At 37.1% G+C, this 22173-nt stretch overlaps 1 protein-coding gene across 1 annotated transcript; it reads right to left on the reverse strand.

Moving 5' to 3' along the window:
* Positions 1-113: 113 nt before the first annotated feature.
* On the reverse strand, positions 114-20844 carry LOC127662788 (dihydropyrimidinase-related protein 5-like). The gene is made up of 13 exons (XM_052154129.1): positions 20711-20844; positions 14285-14553; positions 8587-8745; positions 8268-8447; positions 7784-7852; positions 7531-7575; positions 6897-6972; positions 6168-6324; positions 5922-6063; positions 3871-4013; positions 3513-3720; positions 2963-3131; positions 114-1752 (listed from the first exon to the last, which is right to left on the reverse strand). The coding sequence occupies exons 2-13, from the start codon at positions 14543-14545 to the stop codon at positions 1667-1669; spliced, it is 1695 nt and encodes a 564-aa protein (XP_052010089.1). The 5' UTR covers positions 14546-14553; positions 20711-20844; the 3' UTR covers positions 114-1666.
* Between the last annotated feature and the right edge of the window lie 1329 nt (positions 20845-22173).

The raw sequence follows: 22173 nt of genomic DNA on the forward strand, positions 1-22173 counted from the left end.
ACGTTATTTAAAGATTGCTCTATTCAGTTTGATGGAAATATTTCATATAAATAAGTGCATGAATCTTAAAACAATAGACTGAAGTAGTTTTTTGGAGTGAAGACATCCGGACATGAGGTTGAAGGGGGTTTATTTGCAATTTTTCATGGGATAAACAATAATACGTTCATACGTACAACGGTAGTGCATACACAGCTCATGTTAAAAAATGGAAAAGCATACTGAAAATACAGAATAAAAAACTACCTGAATATTCAGCACCAACAGATTCTGTCTTGCCATTCTAATGCTTGTTTTACTGTGACATCGGGATGTACAGCTAAACAGTTAATGTGTTTCAAATGGTCTCTACAGAAGGTCTTCAAATACGTGGAGCTGCTTATTAAGACAGTATATGTACAAAATGAACACATGCCTCAGTTAGCAGTCTGGTGTTTTTGTGGTTGGTTAGTGGTAGTGGAGCACATTGAAATTAATGATCAGACGTGAGGCAGAAACCTTTCTCAATCAATTTCACTTGCTGCATGAAAATCAATTGTTTCCAAAGCACAGTGTGAATCGTTCAGTGAGCAACCAGAGTGAATCAATCGTATTACACTGTCATTACATTTCACTGTTTAGATTAGAATGTTTGACAGTCGTCGTTCTAGAAAGATCTTAAAGTAACACTGCAAATTTAGGTAGTAAAGAGCATTTATTAAAGAGTAGATTTTTGGATACTTAAAAACAATCAAAGATTTAAACTATTGTCACTAAGAAATCAATACTTGTAGAAATGTACACAATTTGATATGTGACAAAGTAAATAAAGTTATTCTTAATTCACATTTTAGGAGGTCTTAGGGCTATGTGCTTATAAATCACATAAAGGGCCTGTATGAACCAATGGTATGACAAAAATAACAACAAAATCACAAAAGAAACAATTACCTTGAATTGCCTATTCATCCTATGTCAAGAAATATGATGCATAAAAATATGAACACCTAAACGTAGAGTCAAAATGTAGCTGAAGTTGTTTTTTTAACTGTAGCTACCAGTCAGAAAATGTTGTGAACGGATCAGTGTAACAGTTGTAAAGTGTTAAGAGGCACGGTGCTTTTGTACATTAGTGTAGATCAAGAGATAACACAATGAGGTAAATGTACTGTATAGTTGACTGCAACACATAAGAAGAGTTTAAATATTAAGTTAATTTACAATGGTTCACATTTCTTTCTAGCCATGACGAGATGCACAATCTAGAAGCATTCCCTTTCTTAAACAAATGTTCGGTTGCTATCTTAAGAATACTTGAAACTGTAGCAAATGTAAAATGTATACTGTTTGTAGTGCTTTTCTCTTAAGAAACCATGAAACAAAATTAAAACAAATTTCAGCACTAAAAAACTTGTTTTATTTTAACACAACCTTCACTATTTCATTTGACTGAACACGAAGAACGAAAACACACTGTGACATTTTTATCTCACACAAATCTCTCACAAGCATTCCGACTTGTTTCCCAATTTCTGAACAGATATATTGTTATATTCCTTGAACGCATAAATATAAAAACACCAGAGTTTAGTTGCAAGTGATACAAATTAAATAAACCATCAGATGTGAGGATGTCAAATATTGTTGGTGTATAGTTGCAAATTTCTGTGGGTGTTGCTCCAAAACTTTACCAAATTCCACTGGACCGACCACCAGGAGGCGCCAGAATCCTTGCAGAAGCTCTCTTTGGAATTTTGTCATCAATTTGGGTACCTATTTAAAAAAAAAGAAAATTGGTTATCACTGAATGTCACAAAATGGTCAAGAAATTTCTGGGTCGCAATTAACCCCTAAAAAAAAATTAAAAAAAGAAAGGGATAAAATTAAGTATAAAAAATTTATTTTATGCCAGTTTTAATAAATAAATTAAAAATAAATAAAATAGGTTTTATTTAATAATTTTTTTTTATATTAGGGTGAAATATGGCCTGAGCATTTCTGCATTAGATTCACCGAGACTCAAAAAAAAAAAAAAGAAAAATAGATGCCTGGCAATAGTAAGGTTAAAAAAACTAAGGGTTTAAATTAGATTTATTTATGTTTAACTTTGCTAAGTATAAAATTAGTTCAATTTAAGCGATGGTTCACCCAAAAATGAAAATTCTCTCATCATTTACTCACACTCATGCCATCCGAGATGTGTATAACTTTCTTTCTTCTTCAGAACACAAATGAAGATTATTGAAGTATATTTCAGCTCTGTAGGTCCATACAATATAAGTGAATGGTGACCAAAAATATGTGGCTCCAAAAAGCATAAAAGTAACCCATTGGTTAAATCCATATCTTCTGAAGAGGTCCAATAGGTTTTGGGTGAGAACAGATCTAAATGTAACTGCTTTTACACTGTAAATCTTGCCATTGCAGTCTCAAGGCACGATCATGATTTCAAGCGCAATTCCACTTCCTAGTGCTTGACGCATGTGCAGAGCGCCAGTTGGCAGTAGGAAGTGTAATCAAGCTTGAAATCATGATCGCCAAGGAGACTGCTGATGTCAAGATTTACTGTGAAAAAGGAATTATATTTTGGTTTGTTCACACACAAATCCGATTGGATTGCGTCTTTTTGGATCTTTAAAATTTTGGTCACCATTCACTTGCATTGTTTGGACCCAAAGAGCTGAGATAGTCTTCTAAAATCTTTGGTTTGTGTTCTGCAGAAAAAAAGTCAAATACATCTGGGATGGCATTGGCAACTATTCCTTTAATGCCAAAGCAAATAAGTTGTAAAAGTTCATTCTCCTCATTAAATATAATTAAATATTTCACATTTAGTCCGAATTAATAATATGTATGCTATTTAAAGGTTACTCAATTCAGTTAGATGGAAATGTGACATACAATTGAAATACATACAGGAAATCCAACAGAATATATTTTGAGTGAATATTTTGAGCCTTTAGTATGATCGTGGCTTCTTTACCAGACAAACTAAAGCTGGACTCGTGCAGGTCTCTCATTCCCCCGTGGCGAGTACAGGGTCGCGGGTTCATGTCTCCATCTGCAGGGCCCAATTCCTTCTTCCCTGAATTCTGCACCGCAGCTACATCTCCAATGTATGGAGCACGTTCAACACCCTTCAGTGCCTGGCTCTGTGGGTAGAAGGTTACAAACAAACTCAATGCGGCTGTCTGATTATGTTACAGGAACAGACTATGTATGATGTACTTCAGAGAATTTACAAATCTGTTATTTTTATTTGAACTATTAAGTAACTTTTGTGCTCTCTACTAACAAAATTGTACCAAAAAGTACACCAGTACTAACATTTTTTTTCTGGACATGTAATCTTTGACGTACCAGACAGTAGCATGTAAATGCCATGGCAGATGAAAATGCTAGTCATTCATGATATCAAGTACCATGGTTTATGATCATTGTAACGTGGTACCCCTACAGTGCATTTTTTGCAAGGGTCACAGTATACTTGGTAGAGACATTTTGAAATGCTGTATAAGCCACTTGTTTAATACCTTCTCCCTCTGGACCATTTTTTTATAGAGGTAATCTGGAAAGGTTCGGAGAGGGTAGAACTTTCCTGAGCCCTCAGCGCAAGTGAAGATTCCATTTTCATAAACCACGCGACCGCGGCTGATGGTTACCAGGGGAACACCATGACAGCGTAGGTTCTCGTACAGGTTTACATCACCTCCCTGCCACTGAGTGGTCACAGAGGTGGTCCTACAGGTAGATGAAAGCAAGTAATAAAGTATCTTACAGTACTAAGGGAGATGAGCACTTAAACACAAAAGTACAGGTGTACTTTCAATTTATCTGCAAAATGTTATTTCATTCTCAGCTGATTGCTGTTGTACCCTTTACTGTGTATACCTCGTTGATTCTGGATCCCAGACCACCAAATCAGCATCAGCTCCAGGGATGATCCTGCCCTTCCTGGGATAAAGGTTGTAGATCTTAGCAGCATTGGAGCTTGTGACTGCAACAAAACGGTTCTCATCCATCTTGCCTCCAACCTTTCAATTAAGCAAGAAAGAGTAAGGGCTTGAGATTTGTTACAGTATATCAGGAGGCATCTGTCATTTCCTGTCCTTGCATGAAATGTTGTACTTTTTGTTTGTCTAGCTGAAACGATAATATTAATGCACAATTTTTATGACATGATAAATGATAAAACATCATTAATCTGTAAAACACAGTTGACACATTGTTTCTACATTCTTAAAATTCTCAACTACCTTTATGTGAACATCAAAGTACCAATTACCTGACACAACCAACGTGAGACACTTCAAAAGCATCCGTCTGCCATATTTGTTCATAGGCCAACTATTAAATATAACGCAAAAACGAATCCTGTGAGAACAGCCCCTAAGTCTAAAATAGGGACAGCCCTATTTTTAATTTTGATCAATGACTTTCCATTACTTTTTCCAGTTGTTTAAGACTTCTGAAAATCCATTTGTAAATGTAATTTGGATTCAGACTGATTCGCTAATGAACCATTCAGAACGATGTGTGAACCATTTAGACCATTTAACTGAAAAGTTAATTGGTCTAAAAATAAAACCGATTCACTCACTAATTGAACATCCCTATGGCTTGCAAACAAATTCTACTCTACACAAGCTCTAACCAAGAGCAATATTTAGGAGATTAAGTATTTTAGAGTAGAGCGTAACAGAAAAATATATATTCACTAAAAGAATTTCCATGACTTTCCCATGACTTGGATACAGGGGTTGACCGATAGTGGATTTTGCTGATACTGATAGCTAAGGTTGGGGAAAAGGGCGATAACAGATTCATCGTCCGATAGTTTTTAAAATCGATTTATAGAATGTAAAAAAATATATATTTCTTGTCTATGAAGGGCATAGACATAGAGGCTACAAGAGTCTATAATGAAGATTTGGTGCATAACGCAGGACTTTTAACTATAAACAAGCTGAAACACACTCCATTTATAATGCTCTATATTTAAGTATTTACCAAATTAATCGTTTTTATAGCCTATATATTCATCAGATGAAGGGTTCTATATATATTCTATTCTAGATATGAAGTTGAGGACAGATATAATAAATCCCCACGAGGTGTTTTTATTTGTGCCTCTAGAGGCCGCTGTTATGCTGTAGAATCAAGCTGTTTTAACTGTAAAATCCTTCGGAGGAACACAGATATTGGCAACTATTGGTCTACATTTCTGTAGATAACAATGGTTCCAAAAAAGTAACTATCGGCACCAATTAATCAGTAAAACCGATATATATCGGTCTACCTCTGCTTCGGACCTGTGTATTTAGGAAAACATGTTAAAGCCACTGATCTATATATACTGTATATAACTGGATTGCTCATGACGTCACAACAGTGAAGCTACTGCGCTGCCATCTTGGTATTCCCTAACATTCTGTATTCCTATGGGTCTCAATGGGAAATCGTCTGTTTTGGTGAGTAATTTTTACCTATCCAGTCACATTAAAAAAAATATTTAAGTCTGCATATACTGCATCACAATGCAATCTTCCTAAATATGTAATTCATTATTTATTTGGACTCTAATTTGGACTCTCACTTATTCTAAGTGTGAGCGTGTTATGTTACTCTATTGCAGCAGTATTACGTTCAGCGGCGCACACGTTACTTCAACACTTATGAAAATATCAGTCTGCTTTTTTATTTCATCAGTTACACCTGGTCGGAGTCTTCCATATATATTTAGTTTATACGTAGGGTTACGTCCTACCGAAGTTTAATGGTGCAACACTCAAATATTTAGTAGTAACTTTAGTATAGTGTATATACTATATTGGTGTTAACAACAAAAATATTTTTTGTTTACATTATTGTTAAGTTATTGTGACAACCCTGCTGAATAGTACAAGTTCAACCATATATCTTTAACATGAAATGACACTTACAACTCCCCTCTCCCAGATAACACTCATGCGGTCCTGCACACCAGGAACACCATGAGGGATTTTAGTGAAGTCGTCTTTGCCCATGGCCTTCTGTTTAGTGGTGAAGGGCCGGTGGTCCGATGTCACGACGTTCAGAGTGTCACTACATCACAGTGAAAGGAGAGACGCAATTACAGACTGATATGTGACTATATTTGTATATCACTTCTCCAAAACTTCTCAGAACATGGTAAATCTCCAGCTTACTTCCCCAGAAGGCCGAGCAGGTAATTGGGTGTGTTGGGGTCAAGCCTAAGAGGTGGCACAGTGACAAAAGCGGCAGCGTGGGCCCAGTCTTGGTGGTAGTACTGCAGCCCGTTTAAGACAGCGTGAGCAGTAGTTGTTTCTCCATGCACCACTTTCCCTATGAGCACAAGGGCACAACTTAGTGCTTGTTTCATTGGCAAACCAGTGGACATATCAGTATTCAAAGTATCATTTGGAAAGTTCAACATCATCAGGTATCATATAAAGATTATCAGGTATCAAATAAAGTTGCTCCAAAAAGTATATTTGGACACCTAAACCACATTTATATGCATGTCTTTGCATTAGATAATAAAATATCAATCCAAGTGGCATTTATTTTTAGGAAAGACAACACAAGCACACTCAAAACATTCCAACAATAGATATGCTGTTCACACTTAAGACAAAAATTGTTTTTGGTAGACAAATTTAGTAGAATTGTGATGAACAACATCTGTGGTTACTCTGCTATGGCACCTATGTGAACATTAGGGCAAATTACTCCATACATCATTAAAATCACTAAAAAGTCTAGCATCATTTTACAGATGCCAATTTGTCCAATTAAATACAATTCTTACATATTCAGGTGTGGCTTAAGTGTCCAAATACTTTTTCAAACCAATGTATTAAAGATGTTATAATAAAGGTCAAAATATGCATTGAGAATCACTGCTTGGCTCTTACCCTGCATTTTGGCAGATGCTAAAACGTCCCCTGCTGACATGCTAGATACATTCACAAGATATATGGGACAGTGGGCCTATGTGACGAAAACCCAATGCATTAATGATAAACACCTTCAAAACCTTAAAAGCATTTTACTACCCTGTATGCACACATGCTTAAACTGCAAAAGAGGAAACATGTAATAATGAAAGTATACATTAGTGGTTCTCAATTGGTTGGTCCCAAAATTGGTTGCAGGTCTGTTCCGATAGGATAGTGGACAGTAGGGAACAAAACCCTATGACTAACCATAACCTCTACACCTAAACCTACCCATACCTCAACCTCAGTAGCAGTAAATGAGTGAAAAGTGTGAAATCTTGTGAGAATTTTGCAGAACAACATGGTTACAAAATAAATATTATTGTATTGTATGTATTTTAATGTTAGTACACAGTTAAATACACCTAATAAAAAGTGGGACCAACCATGCTAAATGTAAATAATAAAATGCAACTAACTATATAATCATACAGAGTTGGGATTGCAAAATAAATAGGCTTATTAACTTTAAAAAGTGATGAGAAGGCTGCCCAATCTGCCCAATCAAACTCAACAGTGTTTTGCCATTTCAGAACTACATCATACTCACTCTGTTTGCGATGGTGATGGCCCGGTGGACAGCCTCTGCTTCAAGCTGTACATGGAAAATTCCCAATGTAAGTGAGAAAACACAAAAGTCACCAGTGAAACCTAATGATGAACAGAGGCTTAAGAGTATTAATAATCCATGGAAATGCAACAAGGAGACAGGAAAGACTAGGAGCCGGACAAAGAGCAGCGATGTGACTAAAATCTTAAAGTAAAACCATTTCACGGCAATTGGATTTGAATGGTTACTTTACCTCCTCAGGTCTGCTTATCTCAATACCCTCGGGTCCACTTATACCCAGATCCAATGCTTCTCTGGCACCCTTGCATGAATAAAAATAACATGAGACAAATCTTACAAGTAATGTGTAAACTGAACTGTGCAAGATGGAAGACGTGATCTAAGAACAGCACGTTTATGTTTCTCAGTAATAATAATAAATTAATAGACATTTTATATTTTAAATGTATTAAAATAACATATGTTAATTGTAACAATCAAAATAATAATTAAAAAGCACACTACAGTATATGTCAAACTCTACTGGAATCAATTGTGAGTCAAGTCTCCCTATGTACAAGTTTCAGATCTGTAACTTATGAGGTTACATTGCAGTAAGGATGCTGCTGTAGAAGACTGCTGCCTATGCAGACATTAGAGAGCAGGGCAGCTCACTAGGCTTTGGAGCAGTGCTTAATTCCAAGGTGTAGATTCAATATTAGTTCATAGATTTATACCTCAGCAACCAGCTCTCCATTCTCAGCATGGACGCGGGCCACAGCGCCAATGTCCTTACAGTTCTGCAGGGCCTGAAACAGCTCACTGTCCCTCAGCATGTATGTGTCCTTATAGGCCATAAACATCTGGAAGGAGTTCACACCCTTTTCTCGCACCAGTGTCTCCATCTGAGCCCTAACCTGAGATGCAAGTCAAACGTTTGTCTCAAAACTATAAGTGAACATTCAACACATGTAAATGAGTCAAGTTGTATGAAGTTGCATTAGTGCTCACTACTGCATAACACTGTCTTGCAGACAACAAACAAATAGTCAGTACCTTTGGTCCCCACCAGGTCACTCCCACATGAAGAGCGTAATCACAGCAGGCCTTGGCGTCAGCGTGAGAGCGACACTTTTCATAAGCATCCAACAATGATTCATTCTTCTCTGGCAGCACGTGACCAATCACCATAGTAGTGCCTCCAGCCAGTGCAGCCTGAGAATAAAAAAAACAACAGAATCGCTGCAGTGGGATCCATACAGTACCAATATCAATTGCTTGGTCTGATGGGCCAACAACATTAAATACTAGCAACAAGTTCCAAAACCTTTTTATAAAAAAAATAAGATATTATAAAAAAATTACGTGATAAATTAGGTCAACGATTGCATTCAAATAACTAGATTGTACATTTTAGGAAGAAAATGTGAGTGGTGCTTGCCTGTGTAAAAATCATCACCATAATTTCTGAGTTACAATACCATCAATACCATCCACCTAATTCCCACATATAAATCAATGCTAAAACACAGCAAACCACAGGTGAAACAGTGACTGTGTGGTCAGAAGATGACACAGAAAGACTGAAACGATGCTTCCTATGCACAGACTGGTATATTTTTTTGTGATACAGATATTGATTTGACTACAGAGATGATAACGTGCTATACAAACTTCTGTGTGGACAGTGTACTCATACATTTTTATGTACCTGAAAAATAAACCATATATAACTAAAGATCTAAAGGATTGCATTAAAAGGAAAAAGGCAGCATTTAGAAACAAAGATTGGGATGGGCTAAAATTCAAACAAAAAGAGCTTAATCAGTGGTTAAAGGAGGCTAGGAGACAACAGAAGGACACTATTGAACATCATTTCAACACTATGAACTCAAAAAACTGTGGGATTCAATGAAAGCCATTACCAACATGGAACCTGATTTTTACCTTTTAAAACTATGACCTCAATGATAATATGGCCATAAGGCTTGTGGTGGATAACTTTAAGGTACAGTTGCTGTTTCGTCAGTTATGTACCAAGATATCCACAGGACCGGATGGGATTCTGCCTGCCTCCTAAAAACCTGCACTGAGGAACTTACTCCAGCTTGGTGCCCACTCGTTCAGCGTTCATTGGACTCGCACATGGTTTCAGCACTATGGAAAACATCTGTGATCACCCCAGTCCCAAAGAAGCCCTGCCCGGCTGAGAACAATTACAGGCCTGTAGATTTGACATCAATCGTAATGAAATGTTTTGAGAAATATATTGTGTTTTTATTGAAAATTGAGGTAAACTCAAAGTTAGACCCTTGGCAGTTTGCTTATAGACAAAGGAGAAACACGGATGATGCAGTCAGCAGTATTACCCATTTAGTCCCCAAACATTTGGAGGACACTAAGGCATATGCACGATAACTTTTTATTGATTTTAGTTCAGCTTTTAATACTCTTCAGCCGTACTTACTGTTGGATAAATTGAAACAGATGAATTCCTTTTATTATTAAATTGTATTAGTCTTTTTTAACTAATAGAGTCCAACAGGTAAAAGTCAATAAGGCAATTTCTGAATCTAAACTTATTAGTAGGAGCCCCTCAAGTGTGTGTGTGCACCATAGTTCTCTTCACATTATACATTAATGGATACGGTAGCAAAACCCTCCAAAATCATATTGTCAAATTCTCTGATGATACCGCCATTCTTGACATTACACAGAGATCAAAATATATAATCTTGCCACTCTGAAATCAAACAGTTTTTGGACTGGTGTGATGTTCACTGCCTTGTTGTGAATGTGAAGAAAATTGAGGAGATGATATTCGATCCGAAGTCAATTGTTGACTATAGTCCAGTACTCATTTATGATGTACACATAAATCAGGTTTCTTCATATAAATATCTTAGTGTCTATATTGACAGCCAGCTTACATGGCATGTTCATGTTGAAACCTTTGTTCTAGGCTACAACAGAGGATGTACTTTTTGAGAAGGCTCAGAATCTATGGTGTTAGTAGTACAATTATGTATTTGTTTTATCAAACGATATTAGAGAGTGTAATTCAATACGGCATACATGCCATGAAGATCATGGGCAAAAAACAACAAAACTATCTTTAGTCTTTATATGACAAATCTGTGCTCACGGAGGCACAGAAAATTGTAGACTGAACCAGTGTAAGAATTCATTCATTCCATCTGCAATCAAGATATATAGCAACAAATAAAATTACTAAAGTTGCTAAAATAAAAAAAACTCCATGATGTTGTTTGTATTGTATTTGTACTTGTAATTGTGTAGATGTTCATTATGCTGTAGTTGACAAGTGTGCTATGTGATGCTGCGGCTTCGAGCCCAAGACAAGTTTCCCTGTGGGACAATAAATTATATCTTACCTCTTACTTATATCCAGTCCCTTTCATCTTTTTTTTCTGCAAATGTTACACCGAGTTTCAGAGTTGTGAGGATGTGTTAACTTTCAACATGGCGAAGGAGAGAACACTCTCTGTGATGGTGTCATAATAAGAGTTCCCCAAGAATGAAACTGCCATCGTCCATGTTTTCTCCCCAACAACAAAACACTTGAACTTGAGTTAAATACTCATAGGATAATTCTGATAGCATGTATGGCAGCATCACTTTATGACCGGAGCAAATTACTACCACAGTACAGCTGAGGAATAGAGTTAAACTAACAGCTTTGTTCATCATTGCAACACATGCAGGTAATCACGCACTCAGTCGCTTTCTCTCTCTTTCTTTCGCTCTCTCTCATATACATACACACACACAAACATCCTTGTTACTCCAATAACTTATTAGAAACTGCCCAAGCTGTCGTTACTAGTTCAAAAGAGATACTTTCGAATTAGTAACTGACATACTGTACAGAACGTTTGCTTGTGTGATATTACTTTAATAGCACACACAACTCTCCTCAACAAGGCGCATGATTTGAAGCCTCATTCATGTCCATGGAAGAAACTGTAAGGGTTATGTGGAAATATGAGCAATAATAATAGTGATCGTTGCAAACCCCACTTCATAACATCTTACCATATCTATCTGCACATAATGTTTTTCAAGGTGTACTACAACTAGTGGAATGCTGGTTTTCAGCACATTAAAATAATGTTAAATAGTAATTCACCAGCAAATATTGTCTTCCTTATAAGCATCTCTTAGCTGACAAATCCACTGAAGGGGGAGTGCATTTGTGCACCATTGTCTTTCCAAACAATGGCACGAGTGAAAGGCTTTTTGCAGCAGTCTTTGCAGCAGTGCTCCTGTATCTATGGAAACAGAATCTGATCTCCATTTGTCTCTGTGCCTGGCGAGTCTCATGGCGGTAGTGGGGAGGGGGTAGAAGAGAATGCCACTTGTGTTGCCAAGAATAACAATAACAGCGACGATAACAACCCCTTTATTTGTCATCTCAGAGCCTGCACAACTCAGAATAAGAGTGTGTGTATGTATATGTGATGGTGAATCATGCCCTGTGGCTGACTGAGGGAGTCTGTGAGTGTGCAATGCTCAATGTCTGCTAAGTGACCCATGGGATTTATTTAGGCAGAGCAGCCGCTAAAGCGAACATGTTTCTGCTTTTGAAATATTTATGAAACACGAACAAATGAATGTGACATTAAATGGATGTTATATCACACATATTTTGGTTTAGAGTGGTACAGAGATGCTTCATTACATGAAATTATTTATTTGCAATATGAAAACATATTTTATATAAAACTATTATATAATGCAAGGGAAAGCAGGTTACAGCCAGGACTTCAAAAACAGAACAAAAAAAATGATCTAGATTTTGGATAACAGCATAAAACTTCAAGTGATACTGCCACAAAGGCTACTTTTGGAGAAGAACTTATTGAGTTGTTTTGTGGTGAAAGGAGTCTGACAGATGATGGGTGGCCACCCAAGGTATCGAGAGGTCCAAAGTCAATCTTCTCTACTATTTTAGCTTCTACTTTCTGTCTGTCTGTCCCAAAGTGTACTGAAATGTTTCCAAAATATATTCTTTCATTCTATACAGAGGATACAAAGACTGAAGCAATTACAATTTCCTGACTAACATTACATTAAGTAACTTCTGAACAATAAGCTACACTGAAAAATTGTTAATCAATGTTGTTGATGTGGTAACACCTAGTTCAACTGGTTTGGCTCAAGTCAAAAATGTAATTTGACATGTCTTAATCAACCACAATACATGAGGTTACACCAACAAAATACATTTTTACGGGTTAGATCAGGTAAAATATAGCTCCTGAAAGGAATAGTTCACCCAAAATTACAAATTCTCTAATCAATTACTCATCCTCATGCCATCCCATATGTGTGTCTTTCTTTCTTCTGCAGAACACAAATTAAGATTTTTAGAAGAAAATCTCAGCGCTGTAGGTCCATACAATGCATGTAATTGGTGATGAAAACGTTGATGCTCCAAAAATCACATAAAGCCAGCAAATAGGCAATCCATACAACTCCAGTGGTTAAATGAATGTCTTCTGAAGAGATATGATTGTGTGGGTGAGGAATAGATACATATTTAAGTCATTTTTACTACAAAACTCCACAGTTAACCAGGCCCAAACAGTAGGTGGTGACACGCATGAAGAATGTGAATCGCCAAAAAACAAAACAAGAACGTGAACGTGGATATTCATAGTAAAAAAGGACTTAAATATTGATCTGTATGGATAACTTTTATGTTGACTTTTGTGATTTTTGGAGATGTAAAGTTCTCACCACCATTTACTTGCATTGTATGTATCTACAGAGCTCAGATCTTCTTCTAAAAATGTTAATTTGTGTTCAGCAGAAGAAAGAAAGTCATACACATCTGGGATGGCATAAAGCTAAGGTAAAGTAAATGATGAGAGAATTTTCATTTAAGGGGGAACTACAGTATTACTTTAAGAGCCCTTATTGGTCCTGACTTCAGAGTAGGCCTTCAGTTTGTAGTAACAAACACAAAAAACTATTTTTGAAACATATTTTCATTTTTAATCAAATACAGTATGTATCTTTACAAAATACTGTTTGTGAATGTGAATGTTGTCTTAAAACATCCAGTCAATAAATGAGTTAGATGTTCATTTAGTAAGTGATTTGACAGATTCGGCCAGTAGCTGATTCAAACCAATAAATCATAAGTTTGTGAGTCTTTTTGACTGATTCATGAAATGAACCATCTCTTAAGAGTTATTCGTTCATTTAAAATGTTTCCATGGCCCAAGATTCAGTTTTAGGATTTATAGATCCTGCAGCAGTGCCTAATAGCAGTGCAGAAAAGACTGGAATAATTCAATAATTGAGGATATTATTTTGGCGGGTTTGAAATTAATACAGTACATAATCATAGAAATAGTGGTAGAGTTTAAGCCAGTATGCTTTAGGCCCAGACAGAATCTGAAGACTTTGTTCTGCAGACTTTTTTCATATTTTCTGTGCTGTTTTGAGGGAAAATCTGTGAAATGCTGTGGAAGGGTTTTAACATAGTAAAATGTTGTAAATGGAGTTGAGAGTACGTCACTCTTTTTGATAGCTGAAAGCATCATGAAATTAGCCAAAATGTTTCATAAACAAACATGCAAGTATTGTTGAATGCATAGAACTTTTAAGAATGACGTATGTTGAAATTCTGCGGAAATATGCAGAGTCTTCTCCGTAGCTCCGGGCCTGTGTGATCAGATTCCATTCAGATTCCATTTAGGCATGTGTGATCAGTGTACAATACCTTTGTGCCACTGTAGAAGTCATCGGCGGTGCTGGCGTTCATGAAGCTCTCATTCAAGTGAACACTGGTGTCAATACCCCCCGGCAGCACCAGCTTTCCAGTGGCATCAATAACTTTGGCCCCTCCGGGGATCATCAGCTCCTTGCCTACTTGCTGGATAATGCTGTTCTCAATGTACACGTCCGCTTCCTGTGTGAAGTCATCATTCACCACTTTACCTCCCTTTATGAGGATGCGCACCACTGCTGAGCTGGAAGACATGGTTCACCCTAAGACAGACAGAGAGAGAATTTCAATATAATATAATATAATATACCATGGTCTGTTCGAATACTCAGTGCTGATTGGCTGGAATGCATGCAGTTCAAACCATTGAATGCACAGGAAGTTCCAGTCATTTTTAATGACTATTCTATATTAATGCACCTACTCTGTTGTCCTCCGTAATGAGATATTGCAAAAGTTTTATGCCTCTGTTCAAATGACCTCCGGATGCGAATATAGTCTCAGAGCTGGGATTAACTGTCACTTCACAAACATCATCAAGTCATGCAGTGCAGTCTTAAATTCAACTGTTAAGTTCTACAGAAAACACGAAAAAGACAATAGTGTTCATTGATCAACCCTGTATTAATCACCCATAGCCCTTGTGAGGAAAGTATGGTTTGACATTCAGCTGTTATGCACAGAGGGGGAGAGAAGGTAACCAGAACACATCAAATGCATCATTCGCTGTCTGGTAAGACGATGCAAGTTGATTTAGGTAAAAATATGAAAACTTAACCTGCACTGCTCAACATGTGCTGCTAGAGATAAAAGCTAGAGGGTGCCCGCTATCACACATTGCTTACTGAAATACTGAATGGATGGAAACTCTATCATAACATGCAGACTTTTGCGGTGTAGTAATCATGCAAGGACACTCATTCATTCAATCTTGCAGCCTTAATGGATACCATATAGATGTCTCTGAGCTCAAAGTCTACAGGTTTGAAGTGTTTTCAATGATTTTTCTCCTCATCATGAACAGTAAGTGCTACTTTTACAACTGTCACGTCAGCAAAGCTGTTTCTTCCTCATTAATGTGAAAATAAAAAATAATAGAAATTAAATATTACATGATCAGATGAGTACCAACCCCTCTACATTATGTAGCTATTATTATTTTTGGACTGAGTATTGAAATGAACAGTTTTTAACACTAGACGCTCCAAGCATGCGGTAATTTGGCCGTTGTGCTTTAAGAAAAAATTAATCTTTGCACTCGATCAAATTCCAGGGACCTACTTTCTTGACTTTTCCTAGATATTTGAGTTTTATCACTCAGTGTGCTTAAATTTTCAAAATCGCACCAGGAAAAGCTAGTTCGAAGGTATTTTGCTTCTAATTCTATGAATTGACAGCTGCCTCCCATTCACGTCATATTTATTTGTGCCGTTCAAGGCTGCGATTATCTTTTCTCCCAGCAGATGGTGCAGGGGCTCACTTTTAGTCCATAATTTTGTATGCATGTGTGTAGCATATATATATATATATATATATATATATATATATTTATTTTTTTTGTTTTTTGTGTGTGTGTGCGCAATTAATTCCAGTTTGTTCATGAACAGATTTCGTGTTTATTAAAAAAAATGTGGCCTATAAATGCTTATAGTGCACATATATATATATATATATATAGTAGCACAGATGCAACTTTTTCTCCTTCCCCACCTGCCAAAAGGAGACAATATCAAGTCGGCAGATGTTAAGGGAACAAAACTTTTGAGATCTGCCAGGCATGTAAGCGACTTGTCTGTGGCACATGCTCCTAAAAGCCACCAAAGGTGTGTTTGGAATGTTGACAAAGTTGGTCAGTTTGGAAAACGATGCCCAAATTAGCATTCCATTGTGTGTGTGTCGGAGAGGGGGTTGGGATGTTGGAAATGTATATGGTGGCATTACAAACATCTCAACATTCACAGTTCAAATTACCGATTCAATAGCACGTGCAAACACATGCATGGAAAAGAAAGCTTTTATTTCAGCTTATTTCCATGTAAATACATGTCGAGAATTCAACAATTTAATTACGAATAACAGCACCAAAATTATTATTATTATTTATACTATATACACTACAATTATTATTGATTATATTATATAATAATATTTGCAATTAATTTTCATTGCAAGACAAAGCACGCCTTTGCTCAAAATGACTATAAATATAAACTTGCACTCCTCCAGTTACAAGCCTTCAATCACAACGTAATGTATGCCAAACGAGAACGAAATTATACAAAGTAAATATAGGAGCATATCCTAAAATAATTGTAAGACAATGTTGCCAGGACAAATGGATCTGGATCAACCATAGACAGAATGTAGATAAATTCAGTCTATAAGCATTTATAGGCTAACTGCTGCCTAATTCACAGTGGAATTTTTAAGACCAATCCATTGCGATCATTATGTGTCAGTAGCAGTGTCCCTGTCTGAAGACTCATCATTCGTATGTTACAGTGGCTCAGCGCTTCTAGTGTTAAATAGTGTTTTGTCTCCAAAATACTGTAAAATTATCACACTACTTTATCTCTGTGTCTGATTTAGAAGGGGCAGAACTCTAGATCAAACAACCTGTAGATCTAGTTAACCGTTATTGTTATAATTGTAGTAAAAAAAATTCACAGTAAAAATTAATGACAGCTGTAACTAATCAATGCTGGCTAGTGACCAGTGGCGTGCGGTGATGTCTTAAAGAGGCTAGGCACTGAGTTATGAAAGCCAGATTACCTGATTTATTGTTTAAGCTAATAATACGTAATAACAGTGAACGTTACACACAAGCGCGGCATATCAAGAAATGTACAAATCAGGATGTATATCGTGTACTCACACTCTCTCTCTCTCTCTCTCTCTCTCTCTCTCTCTCACGCACACACACACACACAAGCGCGTAAACAGTGAACGTTATGCATTTATCAGATCCTTCAAAACCTCTCGTTTTTCCTTTACCTTTTCATTGTGGTAGGTTATATTCAGCTTCCTTTGCTCGTCAAGTGCAAGGTCGATCCGAGATTTTCCAAAGGTTTTCAGTGTAATTTGACACTGGATGTGAGCTGACGACTTTTCATGCTTGGTTAAAGCTGCGGGCAGGTTGTTCAAATCACAATATCCCGCTGAAGTCCAAACAGTCTGACTGGTTGAAAGAAGCAGGCAGGGATAGCAGTACAGAGCTGATTGTTAGCGCAGCCACATAGCCAATCTTTTCTTACATACCAATCAGTTTGAAATGATCGGATAATTTTTGGGCCCCATCTAAGGCTGGCGTAGACCTCCCTCTTGCAATTAACTCCTATTTGGAATTAAAATCGAGCTTGGAAAAATTTCTTAATTCCGTGATTACGGCCGGTGCTGTCATTTTGAATTTTGCGGGGATTAGGCATGTACACTAGCTGTGGTGTAATGACGTTAGCTACGCAAATGTCCAGGAATATCTCGATTTTAATTGGTCCATGTCTGATACATAACGGAGATGATTACGGGCATAACATATTTACGTCAAAAGGCACAGCAGGTTTGTGCTTTTTGCCGTACATGTTAAAGAATACAGGATCGAGCGCGCATGCGTAACATGGGTTTTCCGCTTGTCGTCTGCAATGAATGGACCGTAAAAGCACTGCTTATTCTACCATTTGTTTTTAGTTGATTATGCGTAACTGCTACATTTGTCATCATAACGTCTAAACAATTGGAATAACACACATATTGCATGTATAAATCACAAGAATAAAAAGTAAAAATCCAAATACAAGTTTATTATTTAATAAACATTTTATTTTTGAATTTTGGCAGGGTAGGCAGTGCCTAGTTTGCCTACCCAGACCGCACGTCAGTGCTAGTGACCATATAATAAGCGGTATAATCCACAGCTAGTTGTGCGTTAAACTATTTTAAATGCACTATGCAGAGACAACCACACTCCACGTTGGTGGTCCTTCGCCTCCACATAGTGCATTTAAAATCTTTTAAAGCACACCTATCCATGGATTATCCCTTACATACATATAATAGAATATTAGGCTACATTATAAAATCCCTGCTTACTATACTGCCCTAATGAGGCAAAACGTAGTCTGTAGTCAATATTACTGTAACAGAAATCGACCACACTCTGCCAAAATTCAAACAAGAGCTATCCTCCATCAGACATTTTTTGCCAGATATTTTCAGGTTTTATATGACTCCAACATATATATTTTATACATGCTCATACTTCTGAAATTATAGCACATATCTCAACAGTGAACATGCACTAATCCACTTTTCCACATTTGGTCTATGGAACCATCTAGATCCTGACTTGATTTCCAAACAGAATCAGTCATTAAATGCATAGCCCAAATTTTCCATGGCTTGGTTTTAAAGAGGTTACAACCCATTATGCCAGTCTTGAATCTCACTTGAGTGGGTAAACTGACACCAACATTGTGTGATAATATCCTCAGCTTAACAAGAGTCGCCATATTATCAACTTCAGCTCTTATATAACATGATAATTACAAAAACACTAATTATTCATGACACATTACCGTAAATCCAGACCAAGCACAGAAGAAAATCACTTTGAAACAATGAAACCTCAATCATCCTGCATTGTAAACACACTACCGTTTGAAACTGTAATGCGAGCAGTAGCCTTTAGCCTTTAGTAAATCAAAAGTGTGATATTTATAAAACAAGACAGATTTTTAATTTTTTTGGTGAACTATCCCTTTAAAAAGTAATTATGATCTCGCACATCAGAGGAATTCTGACCCAGTTTTTCCAGCATTGCATGCACAAGGATGCGGTTTATTAGCAGTTAATATATGTAGACTGGCAGCTGTTGCTGCACATTCCCTGCAGCATTGCACTTTCTCATCATCTAATCCCAAGTGAAAGCATGCATGTGAGTTTATGCTACAAAGTGAGTAGGGGGCAGGTGGGTGCGGCAGACTCACAGTATGGCGCTGCCCCCCCCCCAAACCCTTGTTCTGAGCCCCTGATGGTGAATGGAGAGTGTGTGTTTGTGTGTGTGTGTGCACAAGAGGGGCTACTATGGAGCAAGAGAAAAAGGGTGTGTCTACAGACATCTTACTATAAAAAGAAACATGATGTGCATGAAAGATGTGCATGAGCTACATCTGTCCTGTCTTCACAGCGAAGCCAGAAGAAAAATTATTGGAGCATTTGTTCATCGTCATGACTCATGCAGGCCTTCTTCTGGAATGACCCACTTTTGAACCGTGGCATATTCCGTTAGATCAAGACAGATCCCTTCAGGCTAATATGAAGTAGGCATACTTCTGGGGTCTATTAGGCTTGATGACCTGTGTCATAGAAGCAACTTCAAATAAATAAACTGGACTGGATGAGATATTTAGTGCTATTAGAACCATCAAAACAGCAATCCAAGCGAGTATTGTAAGGGGAATATTCAAGGGACTGGAATGTTAATGTACTGTAGAACAAATGGAATGGAATGGAAATGCAAATAAAACAACAAATAAATTAAATAAAAATAAAATATATGAGAACAAATATTTCTTATCAAGAATGGTAACATTTAAAAAATTCAAGCTATTTTAAACAATCATGCAATCTGTTAGGTTAAGTAAACATTAGGGGTGGGTAAAAATATCGATTCCCCGATTAATCTTAATTTGAACTATCTCCATATCGCTTCTTAAAATCCCAAGATTGATCGTTTATCGTTTGGTAATTGGAAACGAATCGAGAGCTTGTGAATTGGAATCAAATCAAATCGGGAAACCTGTATCGATACCTGGACCGAGATAATAACATGAGGGAAATGGCTATTTTATGAATATGTTTCACACACATATAGTGCAGTGCATAAGTAATTTAATTTAATATGTAGATTGACATACGAGGCTTCATTTAGAGGCAGAGGAGGAGGATGATGATGATGATGGATGGTATGGTAGACTCATCCCACTTGGACCAGATCGAGTCTGTCACACACAAAGGGGCGACCAAGCCCTTACATTATAGAGCACGTTCAATATGTTTCAAGACACGCGATATTAGACACATTAGTTGTTGTTTTTTAATTGTAAGAATATTGTACTAGAACGATCCGAAATATCACATATCGACTGTGCTCTCGTGTTTTATTATAATGCTTATTCCTGGTGGGCTCGCGCTATCTGTGGGCATACATCTACACTCAAGAACGAGAATTTAATAAAAACACTTCGATTACCATCGAGAAAGAAACAATTAACTATTAAAATCAACATGATAAGAGACACAAGAATGAGAGACCATTTTATATTGATCATGAGTCGAGCAGTGTCTCTGTGAACTAGTGAACTAGTTGATTTTCTTCAAATAGCTTAGTAATGCATGCGAAATAACAAGCAGTCGTGCACTTACTTTTTTTTTGCTATATCCTTAAAACGTGATTTTCGTTCACTTTTAGCGTTGTTTAACAATAAAGCCTGGTTAAACGGGCAAGCAGACACAGGCAGATGCTTTGGTTGGTGCAACCCGGTAAACCGTACGTTTGCAGCAGCATCCAGACTGTGAGAGCCGGTGACTGGCCAATCACAGGCGACATACACAGAGATGGCCTCAGTACTGACCAATAACATTGCGGGATGGGCGTGTCCAGTCGTCAGCGGTACGTACCATTTGTGCGGAAACACGGGGGATGGAACTGAAGATCACTATGCTAATGTGGCAGTAGTGTAAACCCAGACAAGTACTAAAACATCTTATTTGTTTACATAATCGAAACAATATATTTTTCTCAGACTTTCCTCCAAGATCTTCTGATAACCTGCTGCATTCTTGCTGTGGCTCAGGTGGTAGAGCGGGTTGGCTACTAATGGCGTTGGCGGTTCGATTCCCGGCCCACATGCCGAAGTGTCCTTGGGTAAGACACTGAACCCCAAGTTGCTCCCAATGGCAGGCTAGTTCCAAGCATAGCATCTCTACCGTCATTGGTGTGTGTGAATGGGTGAATGAGACGCAGTGTAAAGCGCTTTGAAAACCGTTAAGGTTTAAAAGGTTCTATATAAGTGTAGATAATTTACTATTCTAGGAAGCTGTAACATTACATGTATCAATAAGTGAGATCAGGGCTAAGCATAACAAGGTTTATACCATATCAATGTAACTATAAAGTTTTGAGTCAAAAGTTTTGAGTCCAATTACACAAATGTGTATTTTCTCTAGCAGTGGTTTTGTATGTTGGCTTCAAAAACCATGTTCAAAAAGTTGAATAATTGTGTTTAATTATATTCTTTAAACTTATATCATATAGCCTATTTGCTGGCATACATTAAATATATATTTCACCCAAAAATAAAAATTCTTCAATCTTATACCATCCATGTATAGAAGAATATGTCAGCTCTGAAGGTCCTCACAATGTAAGTGAATAGGTAGCAACATTTTGAAGCTCAAAAAGGCACAGAAGGGCAACATAATAGTAATCAATTTGACATCAGTGGTTAAAATCCATGTTTTCTGAAGTGATATGATAGGTATGGGAGAGAAACAGATTAATATTTAAGTCTTTTTTTTTTTTTTACTATAAATCTCCACCTTTGACCAGCTGAACAGTAGGTGGTGATATGCATGAATGATGCGAAACGCCAAAAAACTCAAGAAAAATGTGGAAGTGATTAATAGTAAAAAAAAAAAAGGACTTATATATGGATCTGTTTCTCACCTACACCTATTATATCACTTCTGAAGACATGGATTAAACCACTGGAGTCGTATGAATTACTTTGATGCTGCCTTTATTTGATTTTTGGAGCTTTAAAGATCTGGCCACCATTCACTTGCATTGAATGGATCTACAGAGCTGCGATATTCTTCTAAAAAAT

This window comes from Xyrauchen texanus, chromosome 22 (genome assembly GCF_025860055.1).
Source record: "Xyrauchen texanus isolate HMW12.3.18 chromosome 22, RBS_HiC_50CHRs, whole genome shotgun sequence".
NCBI lineage: Eukaryota > Metazoa > Chordata > Actinopteri > Cypriniformes > Catostomidae > Xyrauchen > Xyrauchen texanus.